This window comes from Pleuronectes platessa, chromosome 20 (assembly GCF_947347685.1).
Source record: "Pleuronectes platessa chromosome 20, fPlePla1.1, whole genome shotgun sequence".
Taxonomy (NCBI): Eukaryota; Metazoa; Chordata; class Actinopteri; order Pleuronectiformes; family Pleuronectidae; genus Pleuronectes; species Pleuronectes platessa.
In genome coordinates, this window is record NC_070645.1 from 3,768,859 (window position 1) to 3,785,630 (window position 16,772).

A 16,772-nucleotide genomic window follows, 5' to 3' on the forward strand; every position below is an offset into this window, starting at 1 on the left:
AATGAACCATATTCTATAGAATCCACCGCAGGCTCGTGTAGAACTCGTCTTTCAACTGAGGCTATACACTGTTTTATTTATTGAGTGCCATATTCCATATAGTATAATTTTTTAAATTCAGATAAAACCAAAACAACGGAGAAAGAATTTCAAGTTGGCAGGATTTTAGTAATTTTAGAAATGTATTCACCTTGGGTATTGGTTAAAACAGTTGCCCAGGAAATAACTACCCAAAGCTACAATCAGAGGGAGAAAATGAAATAAAATAAAAGCTTATGACTACATTTTCAAATGACACTGGTTCTGACTTACACTGGCATATTTTTAAAGGTCTATCTAAACTTCTTTCAGACATGCACTGAACTCTCGGAGATCTATAAACATAGAAGACAACGGGGAAGATTTCAAGAGAGTTTGAGAGACACCGGTGTCGATGTGCTGTAAATAAAAACCTGTGATCTCCGCAGTGGAATTAGCACGTTACTTCCTGCCTCTGCCTCCTGCTCCACCTCTCGCCTGACTCCTGCGGATGATCTGTTGCTGCTGTGAACCCGTCTGAGCAGAAAACCTCCCGCTGTGTTTAGCATGCGTGATAGGCAAACAAACTTCAGAGAAAGTCCAGACCCTATTCTCCGGATTTCCTCTGCAGATCATGTCCAAAAACAGCTTAAGAGAGAGATACTTACCCCTACATGCTGTCAATCAGACTCTGTTATCCTCCAAACTCTGTCGACACTATGCACGATCAACCAGACTTGAAAGTTAACAAAACTACATCATCAGATAGCACAGCTCAGAGTGACAGAGTAACGTTTCCAGCAGTGGAATCATATTCCAACATGAAAGGCATCATCTGCAGGCATTTGGAGAAGCCTTTGTTCCATTTGAATAGTATTTCTCCGCGTCTGACAGCTGCTGTTGTGACACTGAATGGATTCGGTGACAGTGCAACAGTGGGGTCAGGAAGAACAGTGACAGCAAAGGGGTTCGCTGATTGAATTATCTGCAGCTGTTGTTAGGAGAAAAGACTGATGTGAGGTCGGCGGCCCGTCGTGTCTGGACGCGGACCGGCTGCGAGGCGAGTCTGTCATCAGAGGCAATGAAGAGGCTTTTCTGTTTGTGACTACACTCTAGAGTCTGTACGGGAAGGAATACATATAACCCCACGCTCCATGTGTCCAAGGAAGAAGAAGCAGTCCCCAGCACAGTAGTTTGGGGCCGAGCTAAAGAAGAAGAAGACGCAGGAGATGGCGGTAATGCACCTTGATGTTGGTTGCCAGCCGCAGATAAACCGCACAAAGAAGAAGATGTGGGCCTAATCAAGGAGACTAGATTGAGGCGGCTGTCAAGACCAGTGATAAACCCTCATAAAAGTGAAGCATTGATGGTTTTTGAATAAATACATGCATGACACCAGGCGGCAGCAGCAGCATGTCCCGCTTTTTCAACGTGATCCTCGCCGCGATATCAGCAATAAAAGATATAACATAAAGCTTGTGCAAACGCGTCTCCATGGAGAAAATAGGCGGCGTATATAAGCTGATTTCCATAGCGTTAAAGCCACTGCAAACCTTAACACCTCGGTCATTACGAATGTATTATAATCTGCCTTTACTATCAAACAGCAGAGATACACCATCTCCCTAATCCATGTTTAATTTCCGGTCCCACTGTGTGGTATATAAGCCCTTTTTCTGCCATCACTGGTCATTATCTGCTGCTGATTAAAGCACCAAAAGGAATATTGTGTGGAGTATGAGGAGGTTGCTGGTAAATACGTTTGCTGCAGTGAATAGAGTCATGTGAGTGACAAATGCACATTCCACTTTTCTTTTTCTGTGGCCTTTTTCCATTTCTGCCCCAGTGGCTTCAGAGTGGAGCTGGGAACAGGTTCTTGACATTGAAGGTTCAATAAAGACTGTTCTTTTTAAAGTCCAAAGTGGGTTGATTTTGGCAGTCATTGATTCATTTCCAGCTGTACTCATGAAAGCATTTAACATTCTACACTTGTGTGTGGTGGATTACTTCTAGGAAAACAAAAAAACACAATGGGGATAGATTCACAATCATTCAGAGTCTGTTGATATTTAAAGACAAATTACAGTTTTTGCTTTGTCAGTATTTGTCTTTCCTCAAGATTTTTTTTTGGGGAGGGGGGGGGGGTGTGTGTTTGTAAAATGTCTGATTAAAGTTAAAAAGTAAACTCTGCAGTTAAGGGAGCTCATCGCCTCGTCATTAGTCAATGTGACATCAGGATGGTATGGAAGTATAGTTTGCATACTGCACCTCCAGACTGGCACAACTCGCAAAAAAGCATCGAGCAAGATCGGAGGCTGACATTTCCCACATGTGCTGCCAGCGTTTGACCGGTTCTAACCGTATAAAAGGGGGCCAGCGAGAGGAGGGTCTTGAAGGGACAGAAGCTGAAACCAAGCATTTCAGACAGAGGCTGAATAGAGGAGCTGCAGCGACAGACAGCACAGGGGAAGTGATGTTTTCTGAACTGGAGAGCCAGTAAACCTTTTCAGCAAATAAACCAAATCAAAATAAAGCACTTCAATATGAGCATATTTTTTTGCATTTTAACTCAAATTACCATGAGTTATGGTAAAGGTGTCTGTCACAGCATCTGACTCTCAAACTGCTCCCAGCTCTCCGGGATATTTAAGCATCTTTTAGCTCATTGTTAGGAGTCACATCTTTACAATTTCAGTTGAAGGCTTCAATAACTTACTGTTCACTACCCTAAAATATAGAGGACTCAAAAGGCGAGTGTTTTTTTTTTTTTATGCTTCTTATTTTTCAGATTTTTTACATTTGGTTGCTTGTTACACTAATTTGTGTCACTTTCAATGGATTTTTGATTAATGTACTCCAAACACCAAATACATAAAGGCCTATGGTATGTTGGCAAGTTATGTAACATTGCAGTCATATCTTCTTTTTGCTCGGACATGTATTTTAATTGCTGAAGGCTTTCTGCCAGAGAGGCTTTCGGGAGCCAGATGAGATGATATGAAGAGCGACCAAGTCTGCATACAAAGCAGTTTGTGGTGGACGAACAGGTCAAGCTCGGGAAAGGACTGGAATTCAAACCCTGTTTTATTCATGGCTTAGTTAACTTACCAGATGTTGACTTCATTTTTATTTAAAATCTTTCAGCCAGAAAGCCTTGAAGACAAACTTCTTTTGGACAGTCCACCACCCTACCAGGATTTGTCAGGGTACGCCCGATGGCCGGTCAACAGGCAATTCGGCTCCTCTGCTCTTTTATAATCACACTTAGAGCTGATCCGCGTAATGACCTCATGAATTTATAACACTGAGCGTTTTATGGGTTCCTGGATAAGCTGGCGTCGCTTCTATGCTACGATGAAGTTAAAAGGACCATCGCCTTGAGTGATGATCTGCAGGGAGGGGCTTATCTCTTGCCTGTGTGTGTGTGTGTGTGTGTGTGTGTGTGTGTGTGTGTGTGCGTGTGTATCCTCCTCTCACTGTTTACAAAGTCTGATTTATTTACTTATTAATCAAAGCTCCATGATGGTTCCGGCTCAGTTTAACCCCTTAGTTGCAATCCACACACAGAAGGGAAATAATGCGATGAAGGGAGAAAGACAGAGAGATAGAGGGAGGGCTACACGCTTATTTTGAATTAGAAAAAGAACTTAAATATAAATAGGCAACTAAGGCAGTAAGTAAAATGGGATTTGAAAACATTTGTGCTTGAGCCATTTATCCACCACAGCCTGCTTTGGGTATAATGCCAACCAGCGTTGCCAGATGGGAAAAGTTGCAGCATCGTACCAGAGGCTTAAAATTGTTATATTTTCAGGGAAATTATTGTTGGTGACCAAAGTAGGGATGGGGCTCTCAATACCGACGCTTCAAAGCTGTTTGGAGATTCCGAAGCGATGTGGTGTACAGAAACAATCCTTTAGAAGGCACAAGGCTCTTATTTTGAAACATGAGACAGGAATAATAATATTGGATCACCCTTGTTTACTGGAAGAAACCTCTAGCAAACCTCTAACCAGTGTGGGGGGGCCATCTGCCTCGACCGGTCGGGGGGAGCAGGGAAAATGGGAAAGAGAGGAGAGGTGGGTGACAAAGAGGGGAGACAACGTTCATCATCACAAGCATGATTGGCTTAAAGATACATCACGTGAGGAGAGATGCGTAAACGCAGACTTAAGGGTCCATATTCGCATTCAGCATCACAACACACAGGATTTGCCGGAAAAACGTCCAGTGAGACGAAATACGTTAACACATGCAATATCCTTATTTTACTATCCAGATTACAACTGATAATACTAAGTGTTTCGAAATGATCAAATCATCCTGGATCGTGCATTATTGACTGTACAGAGAGCTAAATTATCGAACAGATAATTATAGTACATTTGGCAACACTGATGCCATCATTTATACTCACTCATCTGACTTTCAATAGCTTATCAGGCAGAAAGCCTTTGCCAATTGAAATATATGTCTGGGCAATAGACAGACATGACAGTGGTGTTCAATCATTTGCTGAAACACAATGTATGTTCCTTGAGTTTAGAGTTCATTGAAAATCAAGAATCCGAAGAAGATGCTTTAGTCCCAACTAAACAGGGATGAATTTGTGAATGACACGTAAAACAAACAGATAGATTAAGAGTCATGCAAACATAAGCCTGAGTCTATATACTGTACATTTGTAAATGTATGCAGCTATCTTATATAAAGTCGTAACTAGACACTAATGGGAAAGAAGCACGGACAGATTCCTTCAGTTAAACATCGAATCCCTGCTTTGTGAGTCGACCGTGTTCAGGTGATACAGTCGGGCCGACATACAGAGCTGCAGATACACAGGGGACAGTAAACAAGGATTTGCTTTGCATTCACGTATAAATCTCTTCTCAGAGATTTCCCCTGAGGTGTCCTGTGTCCTTATTGCATCATGACTCCCATATGTTTTTTTCCATCTGCCCATCCCTTCATCCCTGCCTCCATCATCTCATTCTTTCCACAGCCGACGAATGGACCCGACACAGTTGAAGCCGCCCTGGATCCAACAATAGAGCGATTTAAAGTTCCACATCATCGTTTTGCTGGCACTTTAGAAATGAGAATGCAGAGGAGGAAAGTGATATGGCATTCAGAAATAGAAAATAATAAAGCAGCATTATCAGCGGCGAGAGCGCTGGCTGGTATTGTTTTCATTTTGTGTGGTTGTGTGTTTGTGTGTGTGTGTGCAGTTTTTGGCAGGAGTTTATATTTCTGTCTGCCTGTGTAGATTTGGTCAACACATCAGCGTCACAACTACAAGATACACAAAAGTCACACAATTTAGGTGTGTAGATTAAAATTAAGTTGGAAAAATTATTGCAATCCCATCCTGGACTACTGAATAGTCATGTAATAAAGTTGCAATGCAGTAATGTGATATTAACTACCAGGTCCTCATGTAATGTATAAATGTCTACGTTGTAATAATATAATAATAGTAATAAAGAATGAGTACTCATGTAATAGTGTAGTAACAAAGAATGAGAACTCATGTAATAATGTTGCAAAGTCTATTGAGTGCTCATGTACTTCAGATGCGATTGCGTACACATGCTTTTCTAAATTAATTATATCCATGTAACCTTTAAAAAATACCCAGAGCCACATGTAAACCAAAACACACAAATTGCAGGGGAACCACAACAGAGGCCAGGCACAGTAAAACTCTTCTTCTTGACCTTCAAATTTCACAACGCATTATGTTTGTACTGCATGACATCCCACTGAGCCATTTCAGCTCTTTGATTTTCACAAAAAGAAGAAAAAACAAACAGACAATCAGATTTATCATTAGGGAGGGACGTGTAGCTTTTCTTGTCAGGTTTTCTGACATCAGCACAGTCGATCACCTTCTATAACTCTCTGCTGCCATCATGAGCGGATAAATGCCCTCTAACTGCAAAACCCTCTGCATCTCCCTAATTCACTGTTAGCCTTTCCTTATAGTCACCATTCACCGAAAAACCGCTGACCCTAGCTGTTTTAGGTATTGTAATTTTTCAGCATCAGCCCGATTATAGCCTTTTATTCACTGTATATTTCCCCCACCAGATTTATCTTACTATCCAGCCCTGTATGTATTCAAACCCCCCCCTCTATTCAGTATATTATTCCCTCCACTAAGGATCTTTTTGTGTGTTGGTTTGCTCAGGGGATGACCCACACAATCTGATGCAGGCCCGGATCAGGGGGTTGTGATCCAGGAGTTGTTGTTTTTTCTTCAACACTGTGAGATAAAGCATTACAAAAAAAAGAGATTTCTAAGTGAATAATTCATGGGTTCAAAATCAAAAATCCAGATCCAGTGAATGCTACTGTGCTTTCATAAGGCGACCAGTGCCATTCAAATCCCTCTGTGCAATAGAGCTCCACTGTTGTCCCCAAACTGCTCAAAACTGTGCACTTTGTTACTGTGCACATAATTAAACACACACTGTCATGACTGAATCCCAGATACACTGCCCTGATTCCAGAAATAACTCACCACATCACAAATGTACATTAACCCACTACTTAAAATAGCCCCCAACGAAAACTGTTGTTCCTTCCCATTTGACAAGCACTGACATAAATCCATAGTGACTATAGCTTCTTTGAAATGATATATTTATATGTACAGTATGTTTTAAGGTCTTGTACAATACATTTTGCCTGCTAATTTTTCCTTTTGGAAATGTCCATCCTCAACCCATAAATTGATAGAAGAGTTATTGAGAAAAGGAAAGTTCCGATGTAAAGGCAGACGGACGGAAACTCACAATACCATACAGATACACAGACTTTAGGAGCACATAGGCTATTGAGATGTATATCAGCAGCACCCCCACTCTCTGGCTGAAGGACACATAAGCCATTGGGCTACTGGGCAACTGCCTGTTCTTCTTATTTAACGTACAAACATGGAGGAGAGCGTTCGGGGGCACATTCCCCAAAGTGTTCACATCAGTTTACAGACAAGAGAGGGGTAATTAGCCACCTGGTTATCGACATTAAAAAACTCTTAGCATCTGTCAAATGTCAGTGGCTGTCAGTCAGTTTGATCCAGTTCTTGCCGAACCTCATCACCCTTTTTTTGTTAGTGCCACTGATAATAGAGAAATAATAATAAAAACTGTTTGCCCTTGGTTTGTTTACGTTGTGATGGCATGCCCTTGTCAGCTGTCAATCAAACCGGCACACCAGTCTGCCCACTCAGAGGCTACAGGAGCATTTCTGCTTTATCTCCCATCTCGGATCTTTCATTCTTTCCTTTGGACAGATAAAAACATCACAAGGCCGAATAACACTGGAACATTTTCGTAAATAAAATTGATTAGAGTGAAAGAAGGATGCATTTTTCAGGTGGAAGTTTCTTCAGTTTGATGCTGAAACACTTAACGTTCTGGTTTTGACCCTTTCAAGCAATGCTTGTTATAATTTTACATCATCAAACTGTTTATTTATCATAAAGTTAGTTGTCTGATGTTTTCTGATAAGACAAAGATAAGACTGGAGGGAACAAAGGCCATTCTATGCTATATTAATTTGCTTTTGCATTTAGGAGTTTTAAAATGGTGAATAGGGGACTCAGAGGCAGATAAACAGGCCGGTGCACCAGGAGCAAAGGAATCCTTCTTTCCATAGCTGATGACTGCAGTGCAGGCTGCCTGAGCGGGCCCACAGTCCACTAGCTGGAAAATAAAAGCAGCGCGCCCTCACAAACTCACACCCGCGCGCAACACCCGCGCGCTTCCTGCGGAGAACGCGTGTTCGGCGTCGAAACCATTTGGAAGCCATTACAATCATCGGGGACGTGTGTGTGCATAGCAGGGAGCGACGGAGCTGATGAGAGCAGTTCCCGGTAGCGCGCCTGGTGCATCATATCAACTCCCGGTGCATTTATGAGAGGGAGAATGTTGGCGGAGGCTGCCGAAGCTGCAGTCAAGCAATGATGGAAGGGCGGGGAGGCAGACAGTAAGGTCAGCCGGGGAGCACGGCAGCCAATGGATTTTATGCTTCCATGCTGTTACACGCACTGGATTTATAAACTCACTTGTTAAGAGAGGTAAAGCTCGCTGTGGCTTGAGTACATTTCGGTCAAAGTGCAGTGGTGGATGTTTTATGTAATGGTCGTTTGTATTCTGACCACTGGCCGCGGATGATCTCTGTTTCCGCTCGCGGGCTCGGCCGAGGGAAAACTTGCATCATGTCTGCTTAGCTTATATATTTTTCTTTATAATAGAAAAAAAGTGTCTGACTTCTACAGACACATCCCACTAGCTTCTAACATATCCCAGGTCAGGTAAGTCCACGTTTGAAACCAGCAGCAAACCTCGCCACTCACACACTCCAGGCAGTGTTTGAGGAATGGAATGCAGTATGAATTTTTAAACAGCACACATCTGCTTCGAGTCTACACATTCCTCTCTGATTTTTTGGTGCCTTTTGCTTGATACAGCTTTCGAAATTCATACTGTCAAGGTGAAGCCTCTCTAATATTCCACAAAGATAAATTTCAGCTCTTACATCAAGCATTAAACTGATCATAAACATTTATTTGTGTTTATTTATTCTCTTCTCAAGAAAGGAGTATAGAGAAAATATATATACAACTGATCAAAACTGTTTCCCTCACACACAAGACTCAGCTTTTCTTTACCCCCTTTATATCCAGACATAATCCCACACCAAATATAATTACCACCGGACAGGGATGTAAAGATTTGCTCAATAAACGGATCTCATGGCAAACAACAGTGGCAGGATTAGCTGGATGAGAAACAGAGATCAATCCCAGGGACATGTTGAATCCACCTCTTCAGAATAAGAGGGATTTAGTGTGTTAAACCAAAAGGGGGAATTCTCTAATGTGTTTTTAAATTGAAATTCATGGAAACGAGGCTTGTTGTCCACCAAGTGTGACATGCCTCTCGGTTATCGCCATTACCCAGGAGACTGCTGGGTAATTCCGTCTTGGCTTGCTGGATCTATGATGGGAGGTCAAAGCAGAAATTCACAGCCTCAGGATATATACTTATGTACTGTTGGTGTATGTATTATCTGCACTAGTGAAATAGCACATTATGCTTTCACCCCTGACTTGTACGTGTGATGTGACAATAGAAACTACACATGAAATTGAAATGTGATGTTAGATCAGACAGATGCCGTTGATGTGGATCTATAATGCCATGTCCACTATTAGGTGATTTAAGGGTTTTTGGTCATAAATACATGAGCATTACCATTGGAATGTCATTTAATAGATAATGACGATAAGGAGATACATGAGAACCAATAAAATGGATAGATCTGGGCTTTCTTGCCAGTTATAGATTTAAATTGATATTGATTTTGCATCTCAGAAAGAACCTTTTGTTATTGCATGAATAAAATATATATACGAAACTAAGCACTTAATCTATTGAAGACTTCAGTGTGCTGCTACGCTCACCTTTGTTATTGAAGTGGAGCATTTAACTGTTATGTAGACGTAGAATTTCTTGTTATTTTAGATCCTGCAGTTATTATATAAAAGTAATGATGGTAAAAAAATCTAGAATTTAACATAAAGCATGAGTACACCAATCAAGGGGATTTCCAATGTTTGATATGGGCTTCACATGAAAATATTTCTCTACCTCTGCTGTGCTGAACTCTGTGTTTTGTGCTCCTGAGGAGTAACGAGATCAGAGCCTGGAGACGGACATTGGTTACAGTGGGGCTATCAATTAGTAGTTTTAGGATTCATTGAAAATGAGGTTGCAAAAGTGCTTAATTTACTGCTGTGCCTTGCATACTTTGTTTCTATGATGCATGTTCCCATGTTGTTGTTACAAGATAAGATAATGGATATATATCTGTATATATATATATATATATATACAGATATATACAGATATACAGATTTTCTATTCTCTGTCATTTCACAGACATTCTCTCTGCTCTTTATTTTCTCACTCATACTAGATGTTTGCCTTTTTAGTTGACTGAAATAATTTAATTAAACAATATCAGCTGTAATGAAAAGGAAATCAATCATATTTGATTTACTTCACCCAATGCTGGGCCTGGAGAGAAACCATTAAACAGAGTGTGGAGGAAAACAAAAAACATATAAAAGCCGAATAAAAATTGCAACACAGGACACATTTCTTCAATGTTTCAATCTTCACTAAATAGTACTGTATTAATGTTCACTGTTAAGGACTATTTTAATGACATATACATGAATCAAGTTTCCAAAAAGAGAAGAAAAAAGTCTACCCCACTTAAATACACATACTGTATTGTACCTGCAATGTGGGGTCAACAGTACTGACTCCTATAAACTCTGTCTAATTCAAACTTCAGTCATTTGCAACAGTAAACAGTATTTGTATCCATATAACGATGTTGAAATATTTAGTATTTAATTAGCTTTTTTCAACAATATCAGGTCATAATTCATGTATTTATTGTTATGTATATGCACTTAGAGCAGTTTGTCAATTACAGATACAGAATGTGCTCTTGTTTAAACATTGGAAAGTCGAGAAAGCTTTGAGGCAGCAGACAGGTTGTGTTTACTTTGTCAATATTCAGCCAAAATCATGATCTCGGACCAAAGTCTCTGTTGCCTGAGCGTAAGCACACACACACACACACACACACACACACACACACACACAAACACACACACACACACACACACACACAAGACATATGTGACTAAACAAATTAGCAGTATACAGATGTACAACGTCAACAAGATTGTCAAAACCAGTTTGTGACGAAGGAAGTGGAGAAGAGCCGTCCACTATTGTGCTGATAACTGAACTCAAATCCCCGTCTTCCAGGGAGATACCAGAAACAGATCGAAGAGATTTAAAACAAGTGGGCTGTGTCGTAGCTCTGCAGAGACGTGGGCTCTGCCGGATCAGCGTGACACTCTGCACCTCTCACTCTAGTCCTCATGCAACTCATTACTGTCATCTCGGACAGTTGATTTAAAAAATGGACCCCGCTGTTAAAAATGGTATGTAATTGCTGTGCTGGGACACATCGGCCCTTTTAAATGACAGAAGTGCTACGAGCCTTCCAGCAAAGTGCTTCCCCTGCTCCTAACTTTAAAACATTCTCCCTCAAATCCATGAAATAATGATGCACAAGATAATACTGCTTCAGAGCTATTCATCCACTGCGTATTAGAATGAAAAATAATCCAAAACCCGCTCAGGACATGCAAGCAAAATCTGACAAAGGCACAGAATCATTTGCAATCATGGCCCAACACTGGTTCAGTTCGCATCCAGGACGCCATCCAGACTGATGACCCAGCAGCACCGCGGCAATCTGCTCATGGTCTGAAACGGCAAATGTTTAGCTCACACTTCTCCGCGCTGCGCAATCTTTACTCTCCGACTTGAATCAACAACATCACAAGTGTAGCAAATCCCGTCAGCGACACGACACCTCTCTGTCATGGAGGTTTTTTATGTTGTTTTTTTTGCCGTCTGCCAGTGTTTGTGCATAATTATGAACTGGCACCGTTTCATTCCACAATCTGAGAGGACGAATCGTTCAGCGCTCATTGTGAAAGCCGAAGCCAAACAGCAGCTTTCTCTGGTGACACGTTTGGCTACTTTGCGTCTCTCTAAGCCATGTCCGGTGCGTTTCATGAAACAGGCTCAAGCGTTCTTGCTTGAGCAGCGTGGACACTATTTTACCACAATAAAAAGAAAAACATTTCGTAGACAAAGCACAAATTGGACAAACTATTTCCGACAAGAGCAAACAATTAGGGACAGTCCGGACCATGCCAGTGATTTTGCACGTTTTACCTCCAAATCACATCAACTGCAGATTAAAAGACTGATACTGATATTTGTGATATTGCAAACCAATCCCATGTGTAAGTATCAAGTATTATTGGAGCTTCATTGTCAAACCCATCAGTGCGACACACTGTTGCACTGGCTGATGTGTTCCCTCATCTCACACACACACACAGGCACTCGAGTCCCATCTTCATTTGAAACCAATGGGCTGAGAGCCGCAGGTGGGGAAGGAAATCGGAACATATCAAGAGACAGGATGTGTTGGCTTTGGTCTTTTCGTGGGGTTTGTCAAGAAATATAAAAAAGACCACCCTCATCCTTTAAAATTAAGCAATGTCTGGTTCATATGTCTAGGGGTTAAAATCTCGTTCCTGTTTTATTAGAATTATTTCAGGGACTCACCGGGGGGAAGCAGAGATAAGAAGGCTGTCTGCAAAGTATTTATTTTTAATTTTGCTGTCTTACTCTGGCAGTACGTCTCATCCGACTGTCGTCTTTCTATTTATCTTGATTCCCTGAGCATCTTTTCAAACGACTGCTGTCGGAAATCTGCTGGCTAACACTTTTTAAAGATCCAACATCATTCTTGTTCATGTAGGAAATAAGTAATTATATATAAGTTGCTATGTACATTCAAGAATGGTTATCTGAACACCTGTATAGCCACATGTTGATTGTATGTATTTTATGTACCTTTACTTTTCATGTGATGCTGTGAAGACTAAAATCCCTCTTGGTTAAAAAAACATTAAGACTATAATATCTCTAGAAGGGAATGTTACGTTATTATGCAAGAGATGAGGTTTCTTTAACGATCTGTGATATCTGTATTAATAAATGTCTTCATTTATTGAAGACAGACTAAATATTTTATTAAATGAACCTCTCTACAAGAAACTAAACCCTCAGGCTGGTCACAAAAAATGGCAGTTAGTTAAAGATCTCAACAGCTCAGTGTGGAATGGTAACAGTTAATTCACAAATTCAAATTTTGGGGAATAAAGACGTAAAACACTGTTTAAACCCTGGTTGACTGAATTAATCAGTCTGCTGCTGCACTTGACTGGTTGCACTGTACTCTTTTATTGAGATAAAAGTTATGAAGACTTTAAAGTAGTGAAGATGTTAAAGGAATTAAATAATGTGTGAATTGTCTAATTTCTTATACAAAGACATTTTAGTACATTTTAATTGACTGTATTTGTGAGAAAGATCATTGAAAGTTATTTGTATGTTCTCACATGCTTGACTAATGAGGCTTTTTCTGAAAGAGACCTAAGCCGTAGCCACGACACGAGACAATGCTTCAAATACGGATGCTCCTGCGAAGAAGCTGCAGATTCTTAAACATGGATACCTCACCTCCATCGTCAACCTGACGGCAAAGAGGATCTTATACATACAAACTCACTTTCAAGGTGGGAACCCAAGATTATTGCCAGCAGCTCAGTATCAGTGAAATATGGCCACACGCTCTCCTTCTGTTCCTACGTTACGGTGGATAATAAATATCTATTAAATTATTGAGTAAAAGACCAGAAAGGTTTTTATTTGCTAAATAAAGTAACAGCGGAGATGAACTTTGACCTGTTGGAAATAAGATTTCGATATATTTTCATATCAGACAATTGTATCAAATGTTTACTAATTCACTGTGACCTTGTCCTGTTACCACAACCCTCAGTTCATAACTGAATTTAAAATGCAACCTGTTCCTGACATAATACGGGCAAAAGAATGGAATGATTATTTAAACATTTGCACGAGCAGAAGAATGAACAACCCAGGAATATAAAATACATAATAAAGGCATAAAAATGGCATAAAAACTGATTTTTTACAGATGTATGGAATGAATATTTTTTCAACTTAGCTAGAACTGGTACCAGTGTTTTTTATGTGTATTAATGTTTATTGCTTAATTACAACAAACTTGATTTTATTTCAAACCCTGTGTGGGTTAACAATATAATTTTACATAATTTGTGTAATGCTGTCGAATCAGATTGTGTGTATGTCAGTATTAATCTTGTCTATGTGGCATTATGGATGGGAATATATGTTACAAGTGAGGGTTTTGTTATGTTTTGAGATCTACTTTAAAAACTATTCAAACAATATGTTTGAATAAGATGGATTCGGGCTAAAAATACATAACAGACTCACAGTAGAATGCTTGTAAAGTTGAGAACTGATCCCGGGTCGTTGAGAGTTTAAGATGAACTAACCGCCCACCCATCTACCCCGATTCTCACTCTCCTTCCTCGGCGCTATCTCAATGTGAAGCTGCAGTCTGTTTCCTCGATATTCCTCTTTTCATGTCTTCCTCTCAAGGACCCCCACAACTCTCACTTCTCACACATGCATGCTCATATTTGCATACACGTTTGCTTTCTAAGACATCATCATCATTTCCTCTGAATTTTTAGGAGACCAGCTGGTTCCCGAGCAGCATCTCTCACACAGTCTTTACTCTGTTCTCATTCAAACTGCAGCACTGCAGGACACGGACACACACACACACACACACACACACACACACACACACACACACAGAGAGAGAGACACACGCACACACAGACACACAGACACACACAGAGAGCAGCTTTCATTTCAAAGAGCCTTGCATGATAAGAAAATGCGGGCGACAATGCGATGTCTGCATCAATAGGCCACTTCAGCCCAACATCCATAAGTCACGTGGGATCAAACCCACATCAAAGCCTGTCCGATGCCACAGTGAGAGCTGAGCAGCAATGGAACAATAATTAAAGCCACATGGATATCCAGTCACCCCTCCATCTCAACCCCCCCCACACTCACACACATATCTCTTTGTCGCAGGAATAGAAGGCGCACCATTTGATGCCTGTCACGACAACAAACCAAACCCTTTCAAATCTTGAAATGCAGCTACCTGCCACACAATATGTAAGCTAGTCATTTCCATTCAATTGAATGCAGTAAACACTTTCATCCACTAAGCAGCAGATCATTTGGGGGCGAGTGCTGTCATAACCAGCAATAATGCAACAGAAAAATAACAAAATACTAAAGTACTCACAGTGCACTGTTTAATGAGCCAATGTACAAGAATATGCTTCGGCTGTATTGATTCAGCCATGTTTTATCCATTCATGAATACTCAGGCTCATTTACCTCATTTATCGTGTAATTAATATCCAGAACGAGCTAATCTTTTCTTTTTCTTTTTTCACAGTAGTCTTTGATTAATGTACTTAGTCTTTGTTTTCCCTTCACTGCTCCTTGTTCAGTGTGTGGGGGAATTATGTTTAACTGTTTGAGGGAACCAAGGGACATCGAATCTGGTATTTAAAAAGTGAGGTTGCACAAATTAAATTGCGGGATGTTTGATAAAAAAATGTATTATCAACAGTAATTTCCAAAAATAAAATAAAATGTCTCAGTGGAGATTAACATTTGTCTGCTTTACAATTGTTTCGAGGGTAGAAAAGAGGTTTAAATCAAGCATGAAGTTTCTGATCTCCTCGATGCAGCAGCTGCAGATATTTGAAGGTTACCACGTTTGTTTGTTTTTCTCTACTAGAAAGTGGGTAAATAAATTCCCTTCATGAGTGGGTGTGCTTTATAACATGACTGGCACAGCTCTTGATGGAGAAAGGAGAACAAGAAAGAAGGTCCCCTGTACCTCTTCAGTATCGACGACCTCCTCGCTGTCAATGGGCTCCGGCGTTTTCACGAACCACCACTGGATCTCCAAATACACAGACGTAGTTCCGCTCTGGAACGCGCACGCCATTTCTATGTTTTGTCCCTCTTTAACCGTCATGTTGGAGGGCAGATCCGTGAAGCGACCTGCAGATGAGAGAGGGGAGAGAGGTGGGAGGGGGTGCATTGGGGGTTGGGGGATTATCGCTTTAATGATCGGCTTGTGGCTGCAGTCAGTCATGACCGTAGCGGGCAACGCTGTCACAGCAGCCATGCTATTTGAACCAAGCGCTTTGATGAGGTGCATTCTTCTTTTAATTGAGGGAGATGACGGGGTCTCCCGTCTAGATGCCACAGATACTGACTGACGCGTCTTTATCTCGAGTTTACATAACGCGGAGTCGCACCACATTTTCCTTTTCCTTTTTGCATCATTCTGTGGCTGAAATCCAGCTTCATCAAAAGGTATATAAACTTCACTGTATGCCAGAGCTGAAACATTAAAGCCCAAAGTGAAAAACACAAGGAATACCAATGGAGTTTGGTCTGAGAGAGGCTAAAAGGGGAATACAGCCTAAAGGAGAGTGGAGACTACGGTGGCACAGGGGAATAAGAAGCGTGAGGACGTCCATGCATGCACACTTTCACACCAACCACCGTTTACATGTTATACAGAGAAGAATATACTATAGCTGGTTTTAATTGGGATTTATAAGTGCAGCTTAAAGGAGGAAGAAGAGGAGCACACACGCAGTTTGAAAGTAACCTGCGATGAAGCACTGGCTCTGGACTGTCGCTTTCAGGACCATGGACAGCCGCGGTCAGCAGCGGTAGCAGCTGTCCGTGGTGCTGAAACCACCGCTTTCCTACGAACTCGCTGTTCTATTAAACTTCTTTCTTGTAATGGCCGCAACCTGTTTTCCAGCAATGGAAAAAACACCTGCTGGTTCCCATGCACACGAAGCCAAACCACTTGATTTCAAAGAATCACCAGTTGCATTTTCTCGTCGTCCCCGTCCTCGCTTTTCATCGCGAGCCCGCGTTTCCGTCACCGCGCTTATAACAATCCATCTTACTTAAAACATTTCCCCTCAAAGCGTTCCGCTCCTGTGCTCTTCCACAAAGGCTGCGCACTTTTAACACTTTCTCCGACCAAGTAGCTTCCGCCGTGCAGGGGCATCAACACGAACACACTGAGAAATAACAATATGTATATGAACGTGTATA

The 16,772-nt window shown here is 41.1% G+C and overlaps 1 protein-coding gene across 1 annotated transcript in view; it reads right to left on the reverse strand.

Moving 5' to 3' along the window:
• vstm2a (V-set and transmembrane domain containing 2A) overlaps positions 1 to 16,772 on the reverse strand; it is a 95,750-nt gene that overhangs the window by 78,890 nt on the left and 88 nt on the right. Inside the window, exon 2 of the mRNA XM_053413036.1 lies at positions 15,526 to 15,692. Within this exon, the coding sequence (XP_053269011.1) occupies positions 15,526 to 15,692 (167 nt within the window). The remainder of the gene's footprint in view (positions 1 to 15,525; positions 15,693 to 16,772) is intronic.